At 48.2% G+C, this 24,853-nt stretch overlaps 1 protein-coding gene across 1 annotated transcript; it reads left to right on the forward strand.

Moving 5' to 3' along the window:
* Window positions 1-857: 857 nt before the first annotated feature.
* Window positions 858-22,856, forward strand: nedd9 (neural precursor cell expressed, developmentally down-regulated 9). The gene is made up of 7 exons (XM_037474794.2): window positions 858-1,073; window positions 10,948-11,334; window positions 18,838-18,936; window positions 19,354-19,479; window positions 20,193-21,368; window positions 21,614-21,703; window positions 21,891-22,856. The coding sequence occupies exons 1-7, from the start codon at window positions 1,062-1,064 to the stop codon at window positions 22,443-22,445; spliced, it is 2,445 nt and encodes an 814-aa protein (XP_037330691.2). The 5' UTR covers window positions 858-1,061; the 3' UTR covers window positions 22,446-22,856.
* Window positions 22,857-24,853: the final 1,997 nt, after the last annotated feature.

Here is a 24,853-nt window from a genome sequence, read left to right on the forward strand (position 1 = left end):
CTCGGATAGGGTCAGACTTCAAGAGATAAAAAAAAACATGTGAGAAGAAGTAGATTGTGTTGGTGGAGCTATGCTGTTGCTCGGTGACTGAGCCAACAGACACGTCTCTGTGCAGAAGAAAAGGGAACATAATCACACTTCCTTCATTCGGAGGATTTCTGAGAAAAAGCCATGACACAAACTGAGCTGAAAGAACTTCCTTACATGCAATCAGTCAACTTGTGTTTAAAAAATGTAGCCAATGTATGTTGGTCATTTAAGCTAATTCATGTGTTCACTCTTATGATGTAAGGTAAACAACAATACATCCTGTGTGAATAAAAGTGACACATATAAAACTAAAAGAATGAAATTAAAACCATGTAATATATGATATTTTCATAGCATTAGCGAAAGATGAAGTGTGGCCTCTTGCTGATTGCAGATGTTTGTACAAACATGTTAAGGCCTACTTATTCTCAGCTATAACACAATTATGCATGTTTTAAGATTTAAAGTATTACAGTTCATTTTTGTGTGTACATGCATGGGTTTATTACAAAATCCAATAGCTGATTTGATTTATATGTTGTAAATCGTGTGACAAAAACGTGATTCTCCCCCAAAGAACTAAAGAAATCAATAGATTTCACTGTCAATATTTTATATTTTCAAAATGACTTACTGAAAAAAAAGGAAAGAAAAAAAAAGTATAGTAGAGCCCTTCTGTTGCTCTAGATTAAATATACCGTGCATACATTATACATTACACGTTATCGTTGTCTGAAAATGACGTCAGATTTGTGGTGGTGGTGGGCGGGGCACAGGACGTTTCCTCACACCAATCAGCGGCGTCTTATGCAAATGCGCGATTCCGACCCGTCAATGTGGCGAGGACTCCGCTGCAGAGGAGCCGAGAGGAGCGCATTCGCAGAGGCTCCGACGCGCTCGTTTCTCCGTGACGCTCCGGATGGCTGCTTAGCGCGCACAGAATCACTCCTTCAGATGCGCGCTCTGTGACGCGAGAAAGCGGATATTTGTACCCCCTTTTTAACCGGAGTCACAGACCGAAGAGCTACAACATGAAATACAAAGTAAGTGGTTCGGCGTCGCGGATCTGTCCTTTTCTTCTCCCGCTCGTGATAGCGCAGGCTGGGGAACAGGAGTATAAACGTCTCCACTTTTGCTTTCACGGCCAATAGTTGTAAGAGTTCTTTCAATGAGGGGCATCCGGGTTGGTTTCGACACTCAGATTTGCTTGTAATAAAAGAAACGGACAACCCCGCTGAGAGGGACGCTGTGTGTGTGTTGTCGGTTTCTCGATGTGTACACGTCTTATTTTGACACCGCATCGCCGCTATACCTAGAGCATATGACAGCGGCGTAAATAGGGGTCGAGTGGAAATAGGTTACCTTAGAAAAGATAGCTCGCAAAGACCTGAAAACACTTCACTTCCGAGAGTCAAGTTACCACCAGTAGGAATGATTTCACTCCAGTAAATATTGCCTTGCGGGGTCAGACTTCAATGACACTACAGGTCTGTTGCTGTCCTTTTTGGTTAATGTTCCGATGTCAGTCCTGGACAATGTGGATCTTCAAAATCTCCATATCCCTGAAATTCAAAAGCTTTTTTTGTTATGATGACCTCTAAAAAACATTTTCACCGTCCATTCATGTCTTTTTATTGTCTCTGTGTGTTCATTGCTGACCCAGTAAAGATGTTTTAAAGCTTTTGATCGTATAGGCAAAAAAAAAAGGCATACAATCCTCTGAAGAGAGATGCTGAGGGAAGGAAATGTTTAGCATTAATGTTTCCAAATGACTTAATCTGGACTATTTGATTTCACCTTTAGATAAATGGGTTCCTCACAGTATTTCAGGGGGTTTATTCTGTGAGTCAAGTCACTATAACATCATCACAATGACGCAACAATGCTGTTAGCACAACTTAATAAAATGATAGATGCTGCTGATTTCTATCATTAACTGTGCTGTCATACGTTCCACTTCTGGCTGAGATCATCAGATGCTTTCCCTTAAAAAAAGATGTCCTCACAAAATCTCTCACACTGCCCTTCACTTCGGCACATGACCATTGGGAGTCTCTGATTGTCTCGTGACGGACAGCCTGACGTCAGTTTCAGATTCAGAACATTACTATCCACTGGTTGTGGAGAGTCCTTTTCCGTTTTCATTTCAGGAGATGGCCTTGACTCCTTTCGACTGCTGCAGCTCAGCGTCATGTCGCCCCCACTTAAGTCTCAAAGTCTCCCTCGCCATATTTGGGAAGTGTTCGGCTGACTCAGAGGTTGTTTTTTCCTCCTACAGGGCAGTGGCCGTTTGCTGAAGTGTGAAGTAGCTGCTTTGGCTCAGACATTGGACTTGATACAGGGCTTTTTATTCTTCGGTGTCCACTGGGCCTTGTGTCACTCTTTAGCAGGGTGGGGTTGTTTGATTGGAGGGTGCGTGTGTGTGTGTGTGTGTGTGTGCGTCAATGTCCGAAACTGAGTCATTGTCCAGGGTGAAGCTCGCTGAGAGCAGTCGAGGGCCAACGATGGTTTCTGTGTGTGTTTTGTTGTGCGAGGCCAGTGAGCGTAGCAATGGTTTCAAGGGGAGCGGGGGACGACCTCCACTGGGTCCCTGTGATCACCGGCTTCAGTCCCAGTCACACCTGGTCGATCAGTGGACGAAAATAAAAGTGATTGTATCCGTCCGCAGGGAGGGGAGATCTCTGACGTCAAAAACCACGTCTGCACCTTCTCCGTTTGCTTTGGGCGAGATAAAAGTAGAGAAACCACGCACGGTGCTCTTTGCTTATGATAAATACATCTGCATTACCGGAACCAGAGGAAAGAGGCTAATTGGACGACGCGTCGGTGGGGATTTTCGCGCCTCTGACTTTCACGCATCCGTTCGAATGTGTTAAATAGTGTGAGAGTCCACTATGTCCCCCTATCAGGTGAATTATTCACAGCTATATTAAGCGCTCTCACAGACCGGTAATGTTTCAACGGGCGCTTTTAACGAGGCGGGTGGCGCCCCTAGCCACCCCGTCACATGTCCTGAGGTTAGCTGTAGTGTGGCCAGATGCTCCCTCCCTCCCTCCTGGTTTCCAACTTGTGTTCAGGTGTGAATGAGGAGGCTTGTCTTCCACAGGTCTCCTAATGCGTGTAATCCCCCCCCCCCCCGATGGGGGTGGCTCACAGGCGGATCTCTTACAGGGTTAGGCCCCAAGGTTTAAAGGTAAAGTTCAACATTTTGGGTAAATGGGATTATTTTCGACAGGCTGCAAGTCACTTTCAGTGGAAAGCAGTTGACACAAAGCTACAATCTGACACTAGTTTCCTGTGGCGAAGTGAAGCGGCAAAGCAGCGACCAATCATGTGTTTTGGTTTCACCCTGTTCCATTCCAGATTAATAGATGCCCGTGGCTTAGTTCCAAGGACTCTTTTCCTAAACAACATTACTGCCAACTAGCGCTCAAACAACACATACAACGGCAACTCGCCAACTATGTAGCTTAGTGTGAACACAGCTTGAGAGGAGGTGATTGTCTGTGCAGTAGATATAGAACCAGAGAGGTAGCTTAGCTTAGCATCCGGCAAGATAATATTTTTAAAAAATCAAAGACTTCCATAACATTTAAACTTATTCCTTCGTATCTGACGTAACTGTTGCAGAAATAGCTTCAAAACCACAGTGAGGAGTGATTAGGTGAACCCACATTCTGGCCGATATATGTGTCTGTGTGTGTGTGCGCATGCGTTTTCCTTAGTGCTTCTTTTTCATGGGTTCAGGCTCCAGGCACTGATCCGAAAGGCAGCAAGGGGTGGAGCAGACATTGTTCTGAGAGGGAGGAGGAGGATCCTTGATGCTGAAAGGGCCTGCAGAAAATGAAAGAAAGAGGAAGTCGTGGGGGGAACGAGAGGGCAAACAGAGTTTGGTGTATTGGCTGATGGCGATGTTTGAGGGTGGTGGGGGGGAGGGCCTAGAGGTCGAGGAGCGCCCCGTGAGAATGAGAGCATTGCGGGCGTTGGTGCGTGGGAAGCTTGTGGGGAAGATGCACATGACAAAGCGGCCCGTCGCGGGTCTGGCGGGACAGGGGCGCTCTCCGTCTCGTCGCCGCATATTCGCAGGAGGAGGTGTTTGTATCTTCAGGTACAATAAAGCCTGGCAAGCCTCACATGTTGTGAAATAGCTTTTCCACAAGCTCTCCAGCTCGTTAAAGGATTGAATTCAGCGCAGACCATTTCCTTACCCACTGCCAATTGAAAAAGTAATGGCATTATCACGCTGTGACAGCAAGTTTCCGCTACATTATTAGTGCAGTGTCTTCACGTTTGCTCAATGGGAGAGATTTTCAGTTAGCGTGAAGAGCTTCTCGCCCAGCCAGAGTGAATAGCAATCCCCCCCCCCCCCCCCCCTTCCCCTCCTCCCTACCGCCTTGCTGCGTCCTCTCACCGTGAGCCGGTCATTAACATTTGAAAACGGTCAGAACAGAGACAGACTACATTGTGTGCCACACAGAGAGAGAGAGCGAGAGACAGACAGACACGACGCAAAATCAGCAACAATATAATCATTTCCATGCTTGACCCACAGTAAACATCACCCCCCTCCCCCTCCTCCACTTCCCTTTCCTTCCTTACCCCTTGAGGAATGCCAGCTATGTTGCAGGGTCATCTCTCAAGATGCAGTGGGACCTTTTGTCGGCTCGGTTCGAGGGCCGGTTCTCATGGTGCATAGGAGGGATTATTGCCCCAGTGTGCGTTCTCACCTTTGGTTACTTGTTAGTGCTTCGAAACTGGCTGAACACATGAGGCATGTTTGGGGATTGATAGGTTTCCTTTGGTGTGAAATTAACCTGAATATTGTTGGATTTCTGACTGTTGATCTGATAGAACATTTAAGATTAAGATTTATCTTGGGCTCTGGGAAATTATGTTTAGCATTAGTTTTACCACATTCTGAAATTAATTATGTTTATGCATCTAAGCAGATTCAGCTTTTTTACCTTTAAATTGGTTATTTCTCTTAAAAATGATTTCTTTGTGTGATTATTGAATGTTGGTGCACAATAAACAGCAGCTGACACTAAGCTAATGTTGACTACTCTCAGCCATTGAGTTCCACAAGTAACATCCCCAAATGAGCATTATAACAGGGGACTTATTTGAGACTTGATTAATTAATTTTTCCTGAAGTATTGTCTTCTTAGATGTCAAAATTTAGATTCTGGACAAAACAAGATGGTTATAAGACCTCTGTTGGGATCTGAGAGGTTTGCATGTTTCACATTTAAAACATCATACAATTATTCACAATAGATTTTTAAATAAAGATGAGCATTTCCTGCAGCATTGTGAACCATTTTTGAATAAAATATCAAATCTTAAAGTAGCTCATCATAAGCTTGAATCAAAAGTGTGAATAATAAATGGGGAATAATAAACAAAAGATTCCCCTTTCATGTCAGATGCCCTTCCTGTCTCAAAGAGGGAAGATGGCAGCCTCTTTGTCTCTGTGAGATCTTGGCCTGCCGTGAAATCAAGACGACACTGGAGTGAATCTCCATCCCATTGGCTATTACAATGTATGTAAAAGCCATTTCATGTGTCTGTGCAGAGATATCGTGAGATATCCCTGCTGATGCCCCCCCCCCCCCCCCCGGAGGGATTAGCTCTCGTCTCCGGGGGTTACCACTAGGCACTCGTGTACTCTCGTTTGGCATCAGTGCCGAGTTTGGAACCAATCCACCTCCCTGCTTTGCCATCGCCGAGCGCCTTTTGGCAGGGGCCCCATGAATACCAACCATACTGTTGGGGGGGTTGCCAGTGTTGATGATACTTTCCTGGCCCTTGTAGATGCAGTAAATTGTATTTCATAGGTCAGATGTCAGTGGCGGCAACCAGACAAAAGTCCGTAGAGCTTTTAGAGTTTCATTCCTGCAGCTTTACACAATTTGCATAGTGCTGAAATGACTCGGCAGAATACAAGCAGAATTATAGATTTTTAGGGGGAATATTTCCAATGTGGCTTCCACGTCTAATTGTAGGTTGTGACATGATCATTTCAGCCTGGATCACTGTGGGTCCCGTGGAGGGCAAGAAGTGCTGCAGGCAGGAGGAGGGCGCCATGTTGAGTTACCCTGTAGTTTATGTCACAATAAGAAATAAAAAGGATCTGATGAATTAACCACAGAAGTTTCTCAAATCACATCCTGTGACCTCATCAAACAGGTGGCCGAGGACACACATAGTGTTGTTTCATATTTTCCACTGCAAAGGTTGTCACAGTTCAGTGTCAAGTTTCCATACATCAGGTAAATAAGGATTATGGATTCCGACACATTGCGAGAAACCAAATCCTCAACATTTGATGATCTGGAAGAAGCAGATGATTGCTATTATTCATGGCACTTAATTGAAAGATGTCAATGACTGACAGCAAGAGAACAACCTGATGCATCGCTGACATTGTCTATATTATCATGTTTGAAGCAGTTGTCCCGAGTCCCAAATACACTAATAGCTGCGTAGGATGTCCCCCTTGCGGAAGGCCAGCTCCTCGGGGGACTCTGGCATGTTGTGCTACAACGCTTTGGCCATCAGGTTCGGCAGGAAGAAGGCGTTCTAAGAACATGTCAGGCAGGACTTGACTGCACAGTTGAGGAAAGAGATAAATAGTCTGGGACCGTTATTGGAAGTAATTGGCGCTGGAGTTCATGTCTTGCAAGTTAGCCGTTAGCGCCTTAGCATCAGCGCCTTGCAGGGTGGTGAGACGCAACCCATTACATCACACCCTGTCGCAGAGACAGTCGACGCTCTTCCTGTTTCAAGTTGGTTTGGATTCCTCGAAGTGCTGGAGCCGCTCGTGAATCACAAATGAGAGAAGAGGGGGTGGTGTCATATTTACTCTGTGGATACAATAGTCTTTTATGCAGAATGAATAGAGCTGTTTCTATTGGCCTGAAGTAGCTTGGTCTTCAGTCCCAAAACCGAAAATAAAGCTTTTCAGCTGGTTGGAAAATAAACCACAGAACATGCCGGTGATGTGACTTCTACGTTTTAATCAATGAGCTTGATGGAGGCCACATCGATTTTGTTTTGTTTTTAGTTCCAACTCAATTGGTGCTTGTGTAACTGTGTCAAACTATGGATTTACAGCTGCTTGCATCAATCTGTCATTACGTCGTAGCAGTAAATGTCTTGGATCACGTTTCCCTGACTGAAAAATGGAAGCTCCGTTGAGCTTGAGCTGTGACATTTTCCGCAAAAGTCCTTCTGAAAAAAGCGGAGGTGAAGTTTCACCAAGCCGGTCGTGTAATTACGTTTATACACGGGCCACTGGCTGGGGCTGTAATCAGAGGGTCAACCTTTCTGAAAACCGTCCAAATGAAGAAATTACCATGTGCTCTGAGCTCTGAACCGCTTCCCATGAGCCCTTCCTACCCGGAGCCCTTCACACGGCCCATTTATTTGAACTGGCTCTCACCCGCACTCTGAGGAACGACTCGTAAAAAGTCATCAGGTCCTCATTACCGTCATTACTATAATTATTTTCTATATTTAACCATGTGTAATGAGGCCAAATGAGTGTGCTGGTTCGGCAAACCAATCCAGGGACGCGTTTCACGGTTGGTACGGCCCTTGATTCTTTGTTTCTCTCAACCACTTTTAGGTTTCAGGTTGTGTTTGTTTGGGTTGAAAACGGGTTGTGCTTTCGGCCGCAATAGCGGGGGAATTTAAGGATCTAAGTATAGGTGTGTGCTCGTTTAGCCAAAGCCACTATCCACCTATGAGCGCAGATGCACGCCTTTAGGCAGGCCGGTGATGCTACATAAGGTTTTCCGTTTGTATTTTTGGATGGTCAGCGCAGGCTTTCGACACCGGACGTTTATTCTGTCTGTGACCGGGCGAGACGCCGGGGGGGGGGGGGGGGGGGAGAAAAAAGCCTTGTTGGAGGGTGAGTCGGAGAGCGGAGGGGCTCACACAGCTGGGGCTTCAGCCCGTGCATCGAGTTCCAGGTGCATGTTTCCTTGCTTTCTGATGGCAAAAACATAAAAGGCCGTGAAGGCGTCCTCGAAACCAGATGCTGCGGGCCAGGAAATTTGTAAGGCTTCATCTTTAACATTCAGAGCTAATAAAGGTATTCGTTGTTTAGTTGTTCAGCAAGCACCTTTTTCCTGTGGAAATAATTCGTGGAAAAAAATGACCAACGCATGTATTAAAATGTTCACAGCTTGAGCTCAAGATAAAGAGATGTGTCCCAAAAGTGTGAATTCCAGTTAAGTTAAATTACAAACTTTCTATTGAAAGTACATTTGAAGAGAAAATATATATAAATATTAAAATATATGAAAGTATTATCATTTCCAATAAAATCATATCCTGACATGAATCGCACAGCCTGATATTTGAAATATCAAAGTCATGGACGGGCCTTATTCACAGCAAAGGCCTCATATTTACTGTACATTAGGAAGCATTAGAACGCCTCTCACCTCGACGACTTCTAATGGTAACTTCCTGTAAGCTGGTGTGTGGGTGAGGCAGAAGGGGCCCTCCCCTGCCTGCCCGCTAACAAATGGCAAACACATGTGTTTATGGGCGGATAAATGGCGAGCGACTAAGCGATGTTCACACCAGAGATCTGACGCCTGCTTTAATAGTAAGTCATTTTTTACTCCTGCCATTAGTCATAAATCTGACTGAAGCAAACAAAAAAATAAAGACACGGGATCTCCGTTACCCGTTACAGCTAACTACAGGGGGGGGGGGGGGCGTCTTCTTTAGGTTTGAACATCCCATCTGGCTCTAGTGTGACTCACCGGTTGATGGTCGTAGTATCAAATTGATCATGATCTGTATCTACCCTTCCTCCCCAAAGCAGCGCCCCAGTACAGCTCCACAGCTGTGTGAATGAAGGTTGTGTTCACGTGTAAATCTTCGTGTAGTTTTCTGAAGCATTTTAAACAAAAAGTCGGACCGATGCTCGACTTTGAGGCAGGGCAGTTTGCTCTTTATATATAGTATTGATGTAGTGGTGAAGTAGGAACTATAAAGCCTTTTTTACACCAAACTCCGGTAATGGGATACTTAAGCACATTTCAGCATTGGTTTAGGAAAAGGATCTTTTGATCTGTTGTTCTGTCTCCTCTGTTGCACCCACTTGTGTAACATCACATTTCCGTCTCATATGACTTGGACCGCTTTGCTCTAGTTTGGTTAAGTGTTTAACCTACATTACCGTTTTATTTTGCGTCCCATAACACCGCCAGTGACGCCGTTCAACTTGTTATCCTTTTGTCTGCAGAGCTTGAAGCTCCATATTGAGAAACCTTTTTGCGAGTGAAACTTGCACACAATCAGAACGGAGCTGGCATTTGTGCCATTAATTACGCTTTTGGTCCAAACTCTCAAATGTTACATTTGTCAGAATTTTAAAACATGTGAATTATGTACAAACATCACAGAAGTAGCACACATGGTAATGAAGTCCTGACGCTTAAGGTCTTGCAGTAACAGCAATCGGCATTTTAGCTTTTCCTCGTGGATGCCTCTTATAGCCTTGATCAGAATGACAGCAAGGAGCAAACCCCCAGGTCCGCTCCCATTGGGCGAGGTCGACCTCAAGGGGTCACGGCCAGCCTCGCTGCAGCTAGCTGGTGGCGGGGTCGGGCGGTTGGTTGCGAGGGTGTAATTGCGCGCCTGGTGTTGCTGTAAAGTGGCCATGACAGTGCGCTCAGACAATAGCCAGGGAGGCCCGGCTCGCTGCGGCAGATAACAACGTTTTTAGCACAGAGAGTTTCACATGGGAACTGCACGAATTGGGCCGTGGAGGAAAGAGGAAGTAGGGTTCAAGAAAGCATGAAAGAGGGTTTCCTTATTCACACAATGAGCTTCCAAAGGGTGAGGCGCAATGACGCAGACCAACAAAAGAACTGGAAACATCCAATCGAATCATACTTCACTATTGAGGAGCTGTATTTGGATGCTTACAAAACACTCAAAGTTGCCGGTTCACTTTTTCAAGATATTACTTTTTGAGCCAATTGTGTATTCCGCTTACATTTCAAAGAGGATTTCGATTGTAATCCGCTGATTTCATCTGCTGTGCAACCGTTTTTAACTCTTCTGTCTGTAGCTTCAGATTTATTAGAATTGTCTATTTTCTACTGCAGAAACCATAAATGTCAACAAATGATGTGTTGCTGTTTTTTGTATTGTCTGGCTGGTGCGGCAAAATTAAATTTAGTTGTACTGTTTACATGCAAATGGGAAAGCCAAACGCTCTCCTTTCCCTCTATCTAACTTCAAGCTGCCCTTGAGCAAGGCTTAATCTCCTAAATGTATTTCTGGAGCTTGCATACGAGCTACAGGACTGTGGTGCTGGGTTTGTCTTTATGCACGTACAAAGCAGCTGAAATTGAGTGTTCATAGTCAATTAACTCCTTCCATGGGTGAATAAAGGCTAAAGGGAAAATACTGACGTATTTACTGAAGCAATTAGTCTTTAAACGCCCCCCTCTCAGACACGGAAGTGGCACACTCTGGGGATTTTCCTATCTCCAAAATCTGTGCCTCTTTGAGTCATTACCCCTCTCTGGCCACTTAACTGTTCACCGGGATAACTGTGCCCCGGAGCAGAGAGAGCGAGCTGAGAAAATCCCATCGAGTTCAGAATGGTCCTAAATGGCATCTGGCGTGGAGCTGTCGGCTGACGGGATCCTGCTTGGTAATTTGAAGCACAGGGAAAAGTTCACCAGCATGTCATTCGCCAAAGCGTTTTAAAACTGTCCTAAGTATAAGTATCACAGTGTAAAGTAGACGCTAGTGTTTATAAAGAGGTAGTTTGTGGTTGGGGCGAAACCGGACTGGTTGGTCTCACTATATATTTTCTTTTTAAGAATTGAATCAAATTTGACGGTAGGCTTCGTCTAAAGAGCGTCTGCCTTCTTCCTGCAGAACCTGATGGCCAAAGCGCTGTACGACAACATGCCAGAGTCCCCCGAGGAACTGGCCTTCCGCAAGGGGGACATCCTCACCGTCATCGAGCAGAACACAGGAGGCCTGGAGGGATGGTGGCTCTGCTCTCTGCACGGCCGCCAAGGCATCGCCCCCGGCAACCGCCTCAAGCTGCTCATCGGACCCATGTTCGAGGCCCAGTCGCCGGCCGCCGCTGCCCAGTCGCCCCCTCAGAGCTCGGCATACCAGCAGAAGGCGGGCTCAGGGGGAGCTCATGGGATCTACCAGGTGCCCCCGTCCCTCCAGAGTCCACAGCAGCAGAGTCAGCAGAGCATCTACCAAGTCCCACCGAGGAGTACTCTGGCTGCTGATAGCGCCCCGAACAAGGTGAGATAGAAACGGGGTTCACGTCTATCCTGCAATGATTTACTATTTGCATTATCTGTCAAATGTGTTCGGCATTAATCATTCATTTCATTTTTGCACTGTGGAGCAGCTGATTTCACCAATAAGGGGACAAACTCCAGAGTAACCCTCTGCTGATGGGATTGGTGGGAGGGAACATCAGACTTAGACTTTGGGTGTCAGACAGTTCTCTGAGATCAGAGCGGTTTGAGAGTGTAATTGCCCTGGAGAGTGTGGGAAATTAGATGTGATCGGACATGGCATTTACACCGTGACCCGTTCCTGCCGCTGTGCCACGACTCTCATCAGTGTGATTGTACACACGGGGAGCCGGGAGGCCGCAGAGATTGTGGGTCTGCGATGCGAAATGTGGACAGGGTGTGCCGGGCTGGTGCTTACCACAGAGCAGGGTAGTGTTTTTGTGCAGGGCTCCCATTTGGCTTTCTATGTACATTGGCACACAGTGTGTAGCTGAGCCAGTCTGAGCCACAGATGGGCCGTGAATATGGGAACCTGTGGAAAAGCAAACAGAACCGAGCTGTTTTGGGGATTTTGGCCGAGCCCAGCTGCCCTGAAAATATTTTTTATATGAAAGCTATACACAGGGTGGCTGGCAAATCCATTACACCTGGCACACCCTTCACAGTCATTAGTGGGGTTTCCATTGTGTACGTTTGTTGTTTTACTGACTGGATGGTACATCATTTGGATATGGAGTAAATAGTTCATGGAGTTGGGCTTTACCCAGAAGCTTTATTCAAAACGTTGACAAAAGTCAAAATGTGTGTCATGTTTTTTACATGTAAAAATATAGATGTAATCATTTCCCAAATTCACTACATGATTTGATCTTACAAAATATTGTGCTTAAAGTCAGTCGGTTTAGGAGCTTTCCTCAAGGCCCTGATGTTCTGTTCTTTAACATAAAATGACATAAATAATGTCAGCAAATACCCCTCTCGTGACTTTTAAAGCACTAATGTACCTTAAAAAGGTGGTTGCTAACCATGTGGCTATTTAAAATGTCCTGCCATAACCATCTTGCCATCGTATGTATTGAGTGTTAACTGATGTGTCGACCTACCATCACAAAAAGCATGTAGCTTATGTAGCGTTAGCCAACAGCTAACATTATCTTGTACTTACAATGAGTGTTTTAAGCTGATTGTCGGTTAAACATGTGCTAATGCTAACATTAGCTGCCATAAGTAATGACTGGTGTCGTTTTCTGACGCCCACTGCCCTCCTTTTGTGCTTCTGTTACACTCCATTTCTGTATCACTTATTATTCATTTGTGGCCATTGCTTTTTTTTAGTTTGAAAAGCACGCCAGTTCAAAGTGTGCGAGCAGTGATCCTTCTTTACAAAATGAAGTCATCGGCAGCTGTGTGCTTAAAGACCAGGGAGGATTTTTCCTGTTTATTCAACCGCTTAACTAGTTTTAGCACCTCAGACCAGATCATCCCTCCAGGAGACGAATAGTAATTACATGCTGGATGAGCTTTTGAAATCTCAAGGGTGTTTTTCTTTTTATCAAATCAGCTTCAGCCATCATAGAAATTAGCTAAGGTATGCATTTTCAGCAGGTAAATAGGCAGCAGGCGGCGAAGGCTTGGAGGACTTTGTGCGATTGACTGTGTGATAGAGCCAAGGGGCCCGAGAGGAGAGACCTGCCAATCAACCTGCACTCCGTCAACCAACACCTCTCGTTACCACTAATGAGCCTCGGGGTTTACTCGAGGAATTAAATTTAAAAACGGCTTCAGAGAAAACATGGAAAATCAAATGACAGTGTGCAAAGGACTATAATAATGTTATTGGAGAGATTCAATTAAATCGTGGATGTTAAACTCTCCCTCTAATCTGTGGTTGTTAAAGTGGTGCAACCTTTTCGAGCGGTGGTTTACGTCTATGAAATGGGACCATTTTGTTTGTGTACGTGTATTTAAGCTCTGTTTTCCAGTGACGTATATCTGCCTGTTGAACAGAACATCGACATCCGTGGCCACAGTCGGTCCTGTTAATGCCAAACAGCAACAGCTCTAGTTAAAAGGTTCATTATTGAGTTGACGTTGAGTTATTTTAGGCATCCAGGGTTCAATATATAAAGTCCCTTATTTCGCATAGACAATGTTAATTTAAAGAGAATTTAAAACATATGGGACAAAAAGCAGGGTATGCCAAAGAAGATTTTGCTACTTATTCAATTTTGGTGAAATTGATGATGGAGAGTTTTGCAGTGGCAAAGTATTTGCAATTTGTTATAGCTACTTCTCCAGAGCAACATTTTAGGTTTTAAACCTAAACAGGTTTTACCAAAATAAATGACAAAAGCGCTTAATTAATGGAAACTGATGGCCACAATATAAACCTGAAGTAAAGTCAGAATTATCCAAGAGACTAACGTGTCTCCTTCCCCTCTGACACTCTCAGCGGGGTAATCCCGCCTCACAGTATTAGTGGGGATAATGTCTGTTGACATGGAATCCAAACCATGACCTTTGCTCTTCAAAACACCAAGTTGTTTACCACGGCTCGTATTGATGACAGGCTGCTGAGCATTGACCCACCCTGCGTGCATCCAAGAGCCAACCGGAGCTGAAGGGAAAAACTGTAATTTGCTTGTTGTAAGGGGACACTCACTCGCTTCCCAAAATGATTATGGAGACTGATGCGGGCTTCCGAGACAGATAATCCCCTCTCATGTTACCCTAACTAAAGCCTCCCCAGTGAGAACGGTTCCTGCATTTCCTTTGACATGTGTCATGTGCGTGGGCAGTCATGCATGCACGCCGACCCCACAGTGCAAATCCAGATTGGCGGCTGGTAGCGCTCTCTCTCTCTCTCTTCACGTGGCGTGGCGCTCTGGCACATGAAAGGCCACCCGAGGTTTTGGCGCTCCGGTTCTCTCCGGCTTTTTGATGTCGCGGTCCTTGTCCCTGGGTGACCTCCATGGCCATCCCCACCGCCTACTTCAAGGCCTCAGAGCTGGGTCCGTGTTGCCCGGAGGCCTGGAGCCCTCAGCCACACAAAGAGCCCCTTCACACACAGGGGGGGGGGGGGGGGGGGGGGAGAGGCCTCGCAGCGCCCTTTCATCGCCGCGCTCTCAGAGGGCCGCCGCTTCTCGTCTCGCTCCGCCGCTCTCGATTTCCCCCTTGTGCGATGAAAGGTGTGTCTGTTTCGCACCGTCGGTTTGCTCAGACGCGGGCGCTGAGGTCATGGTGCTCAAAGACGGGTTGGGTTCAGAGTTCAAAGATCTCCAGCGAGCTTCTTATCTACTCCCACCAGACGGCCTATTTCTTTCCCCGCTTCCTGACTTCACAAGGCCCGCTGTGCTGTACCCATTGATCCAATCTTCTCATTGGTGCCATAAAGGGGCAGGGGTGCAACAAAAGGATTGATAAACTCCCACACAGGTTGAGGAAGTGGCTCACATGGGTGTGCCATCCACCTCTTGGAGGTAACCACGTTATGTGAAATGAATGGGCTTGTTTGTTTGCCCGGGACATATTTTCTCGGCCTAATCACGCGCATGACAATCCCAGCACCAGATAAGTGAGTTATTTCTTCCCGGAGCGAGCCAGCTCCTTCAGACGACCGTCTGCTCGCCATTGTCGCAGTTGTGATGAATCGCTGGCCCATGAGACTTGACCGGGGGGGGGGGGGATCGTAAATCATTTCTACCGAGAGTAATCTGCTCTCTGCGGACTTTAAGTTCTGGAGCAGAGATTAAGATAAAGTGAGCGGGAAGTAAGCTGCTCTGCATATTGTTCATATTTAGCACAAGAGAAGCTCAGGTTTACTTTAAAATCCCCTATTTTTTCATCCAACCAACTGAGAGACAATTAGTTCTGCGTCGCAGGACACAAAGAAAACCAGGAAATGAGTCCATTCGACAGCAAAAGCAAGCTCAAACCTGGTGGCATTGTGAGCCACACTATGGGACACATGGTCCGGACTGAAATAAACATCTCAACGAATATTGGATGAACATTGGTGAACATTTTTGTTCACTCATTCATGTTCCCCTTAGGATCAGAGCCATCTTCATCCAGTCAAATACTTTGCTTCATGACTACAATGACTGCAGAATGTAAGTAAAATAATGACATTCCCATCAACAAGATGGCGACCATGGTGTCTACCTGCTGAACATGTGCATGTGACCTTTTAAATCGTAGCATGTCCAGTAGAGCCGCCAGCATCTCTGAGGACTCCTCTTCCATTTGGAGATGCATGCTCATGACATTTCTGAGCTCACATTATCCTCTTATTTTCTTAAAACTGTCTCATGATAGGGTTTTCTGAGAAAGCGAAGTCAGTCACGCTAAAAAGCCGCCCGATTAAGCCGGCTGTCTGTTTAGGTTTTTCGCCAGCCAGACGCGTTACGGGACTCACCAGTTAATTACCTGCATTAATTAGTTTGGCACTTTTAATAGGCCGGGGGCTGTGGCGGGGGACATGGTCCCTGCACCGGGGCTGTGATTCAGCAGGGCAGACGGGGGTCTCGCACAAAACACCAAGTCCTGCCTCGTGCGCGTGTGGCGGCGGGCTTGACGTGCTGCCAAATGGGGTGGCGCTCATTAAAACTGTGAGCGTGCGTGGGAAGCTGCAGGAGGTTGATGTCGTCAGCATCCAGACGGATGGATGAGAGCCCCAGGGAGGAGGTGAGGAGGCGTGAAGGAGGCGATGGACGGATGGATAAAAGCGCCCTCTTTGGCAGCGGCGTCGGCGGCGTCACCGTCTTTTGTGAAAGCAGGCCGCGTCGTGACAAAGGTTGTCGGTTTGTGTCGGTGGGTCATTAGGAGGGGGAAGTGGCCGTGTTTGTGTTTGTAGCCAATGAAAAGGTGTGAAATGATGTTTCCACAGACTCATCTTTTACTGGCAAGCGGGGGCATTCATTATGTTGCACCTTTATACTCTAAAGATAGCGGTCAAACCACCTCTTAGGTGTCACAGAATCTTGTGAGAACAGAAATCTATTCGGCAAAACGAGTAGAAACAAAGCAGCAGTTCAGTAAGACGTTTTGTCCCTTTACAATTTATTTCTTTAATCCAGGATTTGATGCACAGGGGCCTCAACTAACACGACTCACCATCCAACAGTACGTAAAATCGAAGAAAACGCATTACAAACCCCACAGGTAGTTGCTATGATGACCCCTCTCAAATGACTTCCAAGTGAAGTCCTACGTGCCAAAACCCGAGTAAACATTGCATCGTTGTAAGCGCCATGACTCACTCACCAAAGCGGCGTAGGAGCGTTAACAAGGCCTCTTATTCTGCTCCTCGGGGCACTACTCTTGAGCCGGATCCCTCTGTCGTCACTCAGCGTGCTCCGCCTCCTCCATGAGCCAATCCTAAGAGCCCACCCCTGCCGCCCAGTGACGGGCGGGATTCGAAACGAGGAGCGTTGTGCAGCTGGCTGACTGGACGAGTGCCACTCAAAACCCTAACGCGTACCTGCGAGAAAGGTCGGGAGGTCTTTGACACCTCGCTGCCATCTGCATGTGACCGAGTCCAGAACCGCGCCCCCCCTTCATCAAAAGCACATAAACTCGAACCACAGGGACAAGTGACCTTTACAGAGTGTGCCTTTGTTGTTACTCAGTCAAAGGCAAGCTTCCCATCTGCTGACGTTTTAACAGCCTTATTTTATTGCCCATTAATCTAAAGCGGAGCGTATTTGCATCGTCACGGAGTTCCTGCACAAAAAGAGGCCCAACTTGGCCCGACGGACAGAATGCTCAGCCGAATTCGTGTCCGTAACCCCGTGAATCTGAACAAGGACCTCCATGTACCTCAGGCCTGGGACCCACCTCCATGTCGTCCTCAGTATGGATGCACTGCAGGGACGCTTGTCTGCACATCTACGGGGGTTCTTCACATAGGAACTGCTAAGAGCTTTTAATGCTGAGCATTTGCATACATGGTAGCTAATATAGGTTTTGAAGAACTCCAGTCATTCACTTATTGATACTTCCTGTTTCCATTCCCCCAAGCAGCCAAAATAGGGGAACTGTATATCTGAAAGAAAATTAATTTGATTAACCTCCAATTCAAAGCAAGACGACAAAACAACTATATACAACAACTCTTTGATAGAAATAAGGGTCCGGGGTGGGGGACAGTTTTGTAGTGGTATACTTTTAAAAGTGGATGAAACATCTTTTATTCCAGCATGTCAGCAGCCTGACGTGTTCGGAGCGACGCCCGACAATAGTCCCCGAGCACCGGAGCTATTTATTCCTGCGGCGGTTCATTTCAGACCCCCTTTAAAAGGCTGCGGTGTGGGTTTCAGGTCTGACCCCCCCCCACAGGCCCTGACGGGATGATGTGCGCACGGACAGGAATGCCGACAATGGACACGTTAAATCACAAACGGGCCCGCTCCGATCGCACTCATGAGAAGCACACGGACCAGCGTTGAGTCAGGCTCCGCCTCAGATGAATGGCATTCCTCTCCGTACTAGGCGACATGCTCTCATTGGCCTTTTCTTCTCGCCTTTCCACCTCTGTTGCCTTTTCTTCCCCCAAATGAATCTCTTTCACTCCCCCCCACCCCCCCCCGGGCCCTTCCTTAGAAACAATAACCCCAGTTGGAGTAATAAGGATAAGAGATGGTATTCAGATATTCACTCGGTGCTGCTACTGGGAAGCAGTCTCGTTCCTCCCTGGAGACTTTCCCCTGTGTCAGGAAGCCGTGCGTATGGTTCCTATTTTTGAGCCCCATTAATGCACCCAGTGCGGCGATAGCGGTGGGGGGGGAGGGGGGGGGTGAGCGCTGGGCTCCGGGAGGGACATTCCCAGCATTCCTCCGTCTGTCTGACGCAGCATGGAGGTCCGCTTTCAGGGGGGATGGAAAGACTGGGATTAGGGGGGTGCGGAGGGGCTTACGAGCACTAAAGGATAAAGTGCTAATGGATGGAACCGTTACATTTTGCCCCTGTTGGGTTTCTCTCTTTGTGTTCACTTAGTTTAGCACCAAGCTTGTTGGTCACTGCCAAGGAACCGACACGTTAACGATAAACCCGTCCCTCGTTTAATAGCTAAACGTTCCTCGGGGTTTCGGGTTCATTATCGTTATCACAAAGCTCTGGGGAAGTTTTACTTTGGGTCATTTAAAAAAGATCAAAGCTCAACTCAACCGTGCCGGGACTGAGATATTTTGTTTGTCTTTCACTCACAACTGCTCTACAGTCAGCTCTTTGGTCGGGATTGTTCTCTTTATGTTATACATTGAACATATTGGGCTTATTGTTGGAGTAAAAGTTCACTGCCATTAGTAAATTAAAGCGATATATGTTTATTTTTGAGTGTTTTCCCTTTTACCATCTTACAGCGGTCAGGAGACACGGATGGCAGGAGGATTGTGTTTGTGTAGCACTGCTGTGTCCCCGGTGTCGTTTGCTCTTTGGGGAGAGCAGCTCTGATTGTTTGTGTCTCCTCCCCCCCCCCCCCCCCCCCCCCCCTGTGATCGGACAGGTGGTGACCCCGACCAGAGTGGGACAGTCCTACACCTTCAGCCCCGGCCAGCACAACCAGCAGGACCTCTATGACGTCCCACCCAGTCGATCACAGGGGGTAAGAGTCTCGTGTTCCCACAGGGGTAACCGTGGTAACCAGTGTGAGCTGCTTTACACACCCGCAGTGTACATTGTGGATGGATTTCAGAAGGATTTAGCTGAAATTTGCTAAAAAAAGTTTAAATTTTGAGGCTCTGAGCCACTACTATTATGCACAGTCACGGCACGGCAGGAAATGCAAAGTGAGGTTTGTCGTTTCTTTATCTACATCTTGTTCTCTGCACTGACCTCATTATCGCGCTTTTCTCCTGTAGTCTCGTCTGCAGCCAATAAACCTCGCAGCTTTCTAAAGTTGTGTGGTGCGCTCTTTAAAGCGCAGTAGCAAGAAGAGCGTCTGCCAAAACGAAAAGGCCGCCATGGCCCATAATCTGGTGCTCCAGGTCACCTGGTGCTCATATTACCGCTCCTGTTTCAGGTGTATGACATTCCTCCGGGTCAGATGTTCCCCGGCGGCAGAAACCAGGGAGTCTACGACGTGCCTCCGTCTCAAATGGACCTCAGGACGCAAGGCGTGTACGACGTCCCTCCGTCTTCTCAAGGGGTGAGTAGACGTCCCGCCCATCGCGCAGACATTTCGCTCCCATCGGGATTGAACCGGACCGAGTGGTAACTGTTCAAGTTATTTATTGACACAGTCGCTGGTATTTCTCTTAATTGTCTGCAATAAGTGGGTAATACGTCAAATGTCATATTTAAGGCATTCTTGCGGCGGCACTAAATGGCGGCTCGGCCTGCCAGCAGCTTGACCAGAAACGCCGCGAGTGGTTCTCCATCTGGGCTTTAGAGAAGGGAAAAAGAGTCAAGGCCGTGGAGCTCTTCTCTTTCCAGACCCTCTAAGATTTCAGCGTGTTATTTGCGTCGTTCTGCATGTGGGTTTCGGGGCGGGCTTGTCTCGCTGTTCCGAGTGACTTTCAACATTGATAGAAATCCCTTACAGCGCCCCCACCCCCCCCACCCCAGCCCCCCCGGGCTCCGACCGCATGCGCCAACCGCTCCACCTAGCGGCAGGCTGTGCTCTGTGGTAGTTCAGGTTTATAATGTAATATTCATAAATGAATCAAGACTGCAGGCCAGCAACGAAACAGAGAGAGGCGGGATGAGAGGGGCTGTTTATTCATTTATAAACTTGTAATAAGAAACTTGTGTGATGTTTTATTACCGAAGAAATGCTTACAATGTGCCTTTTATGACACAATAACTGAACACAAAGGCAGAGATTGTGAGTTCTCACCAGTGCTCGTCTTCTCCCTGCAGGTGTACTCCGTGCCCCCCTGCAGGACCAACCCCGCCCTCCAGGAGGGCAACTACGACTTCCCCCAGCCTCTCAAGCACAAGCAGGAGGGCATCTACGACGTCCCGCCCCCCGCCCTCGGCAAACCGCCCCACAGCCCTCAGTCGCATTACGACTTCCCCCCCACAGCGGAGCCCTCCGCCCGCCACCAACCGCCCAACGCCAACGAGGGCATCTACGACGTGCCCCCGCCCGCCCTCCACTCGGGGGCGGGGTCGCAGAGCGACGTGTACGACGTGCCGCGGGGCGCGGCGCCCTCGCAGCCGCACAGCAGGACCCCGCCCGCCGACCGAGACGCCAGCAAAGGCGTCTACGACATCCCCGCTGGGGACGCCCGCCCCGCCGCGGACGTGACGGACGGCGTGAACCGCCTGTCCATCTCCAGCACCGGCAGCACGCGCAGCAGCATGTCCACCTCCTCGTCCTCCACGGGCTCCGCCGGCGAGGGCCGCCTCGGCCTGGACGTGGACGCGGCGGTGCAGCGGCTGCTCCGCCTGCAGCAGGCCGTGGAGGCGGCGGTCGGCGCGTTGCATTCGATGGCGGCCTCCCCTTACTGGCGGACTTTCCCCTTCATGGAGCGCCACGGCAACGACGTCCGCGCCGTGCTCGACCGGGTCCGCGCCGCCCTCGGGGATTTCGTGGCGTTCGGCAGAGGGGCGGCGGCCAACGCCGCGGCGCTGTCGGACTCCGGCCTGCACGGCAAGCTGCGGCGGCAGCTGGCGCGCCTGGAGGACTCGCAGCAGATCCTCCTGCAGGTCTACCAGGTCCTGGAGGGCTGCAGCTGGGCCCTGAACGCGCTGGCCTCCGCCGGCAAGCACCACAACAAGAGCGACGACCTGGACCGCTTCGTCATGGTGTCCCGGGCGGTGCCCGACGACGCCAAGCAGCTGGCCTCCACGATCGGCAGCGGCGCCGAGCTGCTGTTCAGGCGGACGCACGCCAGCGGCTCGTTCTCCGGCGGGAGCTCGCCCGAGGAGGCCGGCGTCCACCCGCTCAGCCCGCCCTCGTCCGAGAACAAGAACTACGGAGGCCAGAGCAATCCGTTCCCGGTGTCCTCCGTCCAGGACAAAGACAACATGAACAACAGCGAGAAGTGTGTGAAAAGCTGGATGGAGGACTACGATTACGTGCACCTGCAGGTGAGGCCTCGCAGGGAGAGAGGTTATGTGTGAAGAGTATTTCAACTTATACTGGAAGTCTAGAAATGTTCAAATCTCTCTCATAGGGTTAAATACAAAGCACGTCTCGATCTATGGACCCTCAAACAAGGCTTTTCTGTTCCAAACTACCTTCAATAGTTATTTATCTATATTATTTTGGATTACTCCGTTATATCTGCCGACTGAGCCTGACTCTCACCGGGCCGTCTTACCCCCCCCCGCAGGGCAAAGAGGACTTTGAGCGTCAGCAGAAGGAGCTGCTGGACAAAGAGAACATCATCAAGCAGAGTCACGTCCCGCTGGGCCAGGAGCAGGTGAGGCCCTCCCTCTGTCTGTGCCCCCGCACACGTGTTGTTGCCCCGCATCGTTATCACGTCATGTCCATGTTTATGAATTCATACCAGAAAACGCGCACAGATGTTGACCTTCAGGGTCTCAGTGAGGCAAAACATCTGCTTCGGCAGAATAAAATAACACTGAGACCTGTCGCCCCCCCCGCAGATCAACCAGTTCAAGAAGCTGGAGCAGGACGTGATCAAACCGGTGGAGAACGACGTCACGCAGTGGGTCTCGCACCGGCACGCCGCCATCCCCCCGGCCTCCCCCGCCACCGCGGACTCGCCCCCCGCCCCGCCCCCCTCCGCCCGCCTGTGCGCCCGGGACCGCCAGCTGCTGGGCTTCTACTCGGAGCAGTGCGGGCAGCACTTCGCCACGCTCCTCGGCGCCGTGGACGCCTTCTTCGGCTGCGTGGGCGGCGGGCAGCCGCCGCGCATCTTCGTGGCGCACAGCAAGTTCGTCATCCTCAGCGCCCACAAGCTGGTCTTCATCGGGGACACCCTGTCCAGGCAGGCGTCGGCGCCCGAGGTGGCCAACCGCGTGATGAACTCCAGCAACGTGCTGTGCGACCTGCTGAAGACCGTGGTGGCCGCCACCAAAACGGCCGCCCTGAACTACCCGAACACGGGCGCCATCCAGGAGATGGTGGACAGGGTCACCGACCTGTCGCATCACGCGCAGCAGTTCAAAGAACAGTTGCTGCAGCTGGCCGGTTTGTGACTTTCACCCAGGAGACTGGCTGCGTGTGTACATTGATCTAGTACAAATATATATTTACAGTATATATATATATATTGCTTATCTTCAAGTTTTGGATGTTGTAAATAGTATCCGTTCTGTAAATATATGCTCTATTTTTGTGTAGATTGTTTTATATGATGGTATGAATACGTGTGTGTAGGTGCAGTATCATGTAGGCTTTTTTCATAACATTCCTGTGGCATATTAAGAAGCACCTTATGAGATGTCCCGTGTTTCTGCTTGGTTATCCTCTGTGTACTGTTGTTGTGTTACTGCTGGTGTGACAGTAAATCTCCTTGTAAATCACGTTGATGTGTAGTGTGTGTGTGTGTGTGTGTGTGTGTGTGTGTGTGTGTGTGGAGCCCCCCACAGAGTAAAGGATTGTTCTTAACCACATGAAAGTATCCTTTATTTTTTCTCACATCACAGATTTGATCTAGCTGAGAAATACGGATGATGGTATTTTGTGTGTGCCTGTGTGTGTGTGTGTGTGTGTGCATGTGTGTGGGTCGGTATAGTTCAACTTTACGTTAAAAACGTCAGTCAGTAGGCCTTTCATAAGCAAAATGGGGTTTTGAAGTTTAATACTTATTCCTTTTGGAGGGCTAAAAAAAAAATGGAAATTACAATTTATATTTACAAAAAAATATAATATTGATCATATTCATGTGATGGTGAAAACTTAGTTTACCATAGAGGCAATTACGGAAGACTGAAATTCTAAATAATAATTTAATAATGAATAATAATAATACATTGCTACAGTGTGATGAGACCACACAAGCAGCGAAGAAGATTGGGATTGAGAATGAAAGTGAAAGTTCTCTTGATCTTCAGTGGATACATTATAAAGCTTTGAAACAACTTTAGACATTTTGTAAGTACAGCGCTGTCAGAAATCCCCCACATTGGGGTCTTAATCCATAGAAGGATTTTCTATTGATAATATCATTATAATAATACATGTTTTCATGGGCCTCTAAAGCAAATCTCACACTATTCAGCAGCAAATGGAGTTTACACATTCAGTGTAAAGTGTGCTCAACCCTGATGTAGCTCACTGAAAAGCTAAACAAAATTATGGAAATGTGAAGGTCATCAGAAGCAGCTTAAAGTTCCAAAGAAACTCAACATGAGCTCCAGTTAGCTCCGTCCCATTTGAAACATTTCAGTGCTGCAGACATTTACATGAAGTGATTACCAAGACACACACACACACACTGTGTGAATCCTTAAAGATCATGTGTAATATTAATATTCTCTTACAGCATTTTCGACACACGGATCCCGTTGCTATGGTAACGGCACCATTTACACTAAAACGTGACACTGGACATATTGAATTCAGGTCGTTTTCCGTGCAAAGGTTGAGTGTACGGGTGACAGTGGAGGACAAGGGGGACAAGGGGTGAGCAAGGGACCAGCTGGACCGCGAAGGAACCTTTTCTTCACCGCCAGGACGCATTCTCGGTGCTTCAAAGCGGAGAGGATGGATCGAATGCACGCATTCGGCCTGTGGGAAACATTAAGTGAGTGGCTTGTGCAGCCACAGTTACAGTGGGGATGCGACTAAAAACGGAAGAAAAACACTTCACTCGTCCCTCTTTCATTAGAACCCCGAGTGAAATACAGTGTGAAATACAAAGAGGCGCCTCTATGGACAGATTGATGGTGTGAAGAGGAGGCGACCGCAGTGAGACTCCAGCTCCCAATCCCAAAATCCCATTTAGCAAGGAGGACATCCTCACAGGGCGCCACTCACCAGGCTTTTTATTGTCGCCGCGCCACTCGGTGCTCTCCGGGGGGACGGGAAAGAAAGGAATTTGCAATGTCTTTAAAAAAAGCACAAAGTGGCAGACACAGTGATTCAGGAGACGACATCTCTCAAGGAGAAAATATCCATTATCACAGCGATGCGCACATTCATCCTACAGGCCATTATTTGCATTCAGTCCATCATGGGTGTAATCCAGGATCATTTAGTATTCAGAGGTGGCTCCTTTTGTACTTTGGCCTGAGTGACATTGTGAATGCAGGACTTTCTGCGCCTCAGGTACACCACTGTGATGGATCGACTCAGGTGCCGCGTGGCTTTTGTGTGCGTTTCGCTCTTCGGTGTAACGCAATTCGCACGTAGCAGGGGAGGGATCTGAGAGCTCGCTTGTTTTGTTGAGTCAACAAACAGCGAAAGGTCATCGGCGAGGTAGCGAGTGATACCCGCTGTCGTATGCAGATATGAGAGAGAGGTGTACACAGAGATAGAGGGAGGGAGACGTGTGGATATACACGTCTGTATGCATACATGAAGGGAGAGGGAGAGTTACAGGAGCACCGGAGAGTCTGTGTCATTTCCTCGGTTCACCACAATCATTTCCTGTGAAGTATTT

This window comes from Pungitius pungitius, chromosome 17 (genome assembly GCF_949316345.1).
Source record: "Pungitius pungitius chromosome 17, fPunPun2.1, whole genome shotgun sequence".
In the NCBI taxonomy this organism is placed as follows: domain Eukaryota; kingdom Metazoa; phylum Chordata; class Actinopteri; order Perciformes; family Gasterosteidae; genus Pungitius; species Pungitius pungitius.

What these genes read in the sequence shown, in the direction of transcription:
- nedd9 (XM_037474794.2), top strand. An exon ending in TCCCTCCGTCTTCTCAAGGG is followed by an intron (nt 19,480 to 20,192) that starts GTGAGTAGACGT and finishes TTCTCCCTGCAG; the next exon opens with GTGTACTCCGTGCCCCCCTG. An exon ending in TCCCGCTGGGCCAGGAGCAG is followed by an intron (nt 21,704 to 21,890) that starts GTGAGGCCCTCC and finishes CCCCCCCCGCAG; the next exon opens with ATCAACCAGTTCAAGAAGCT.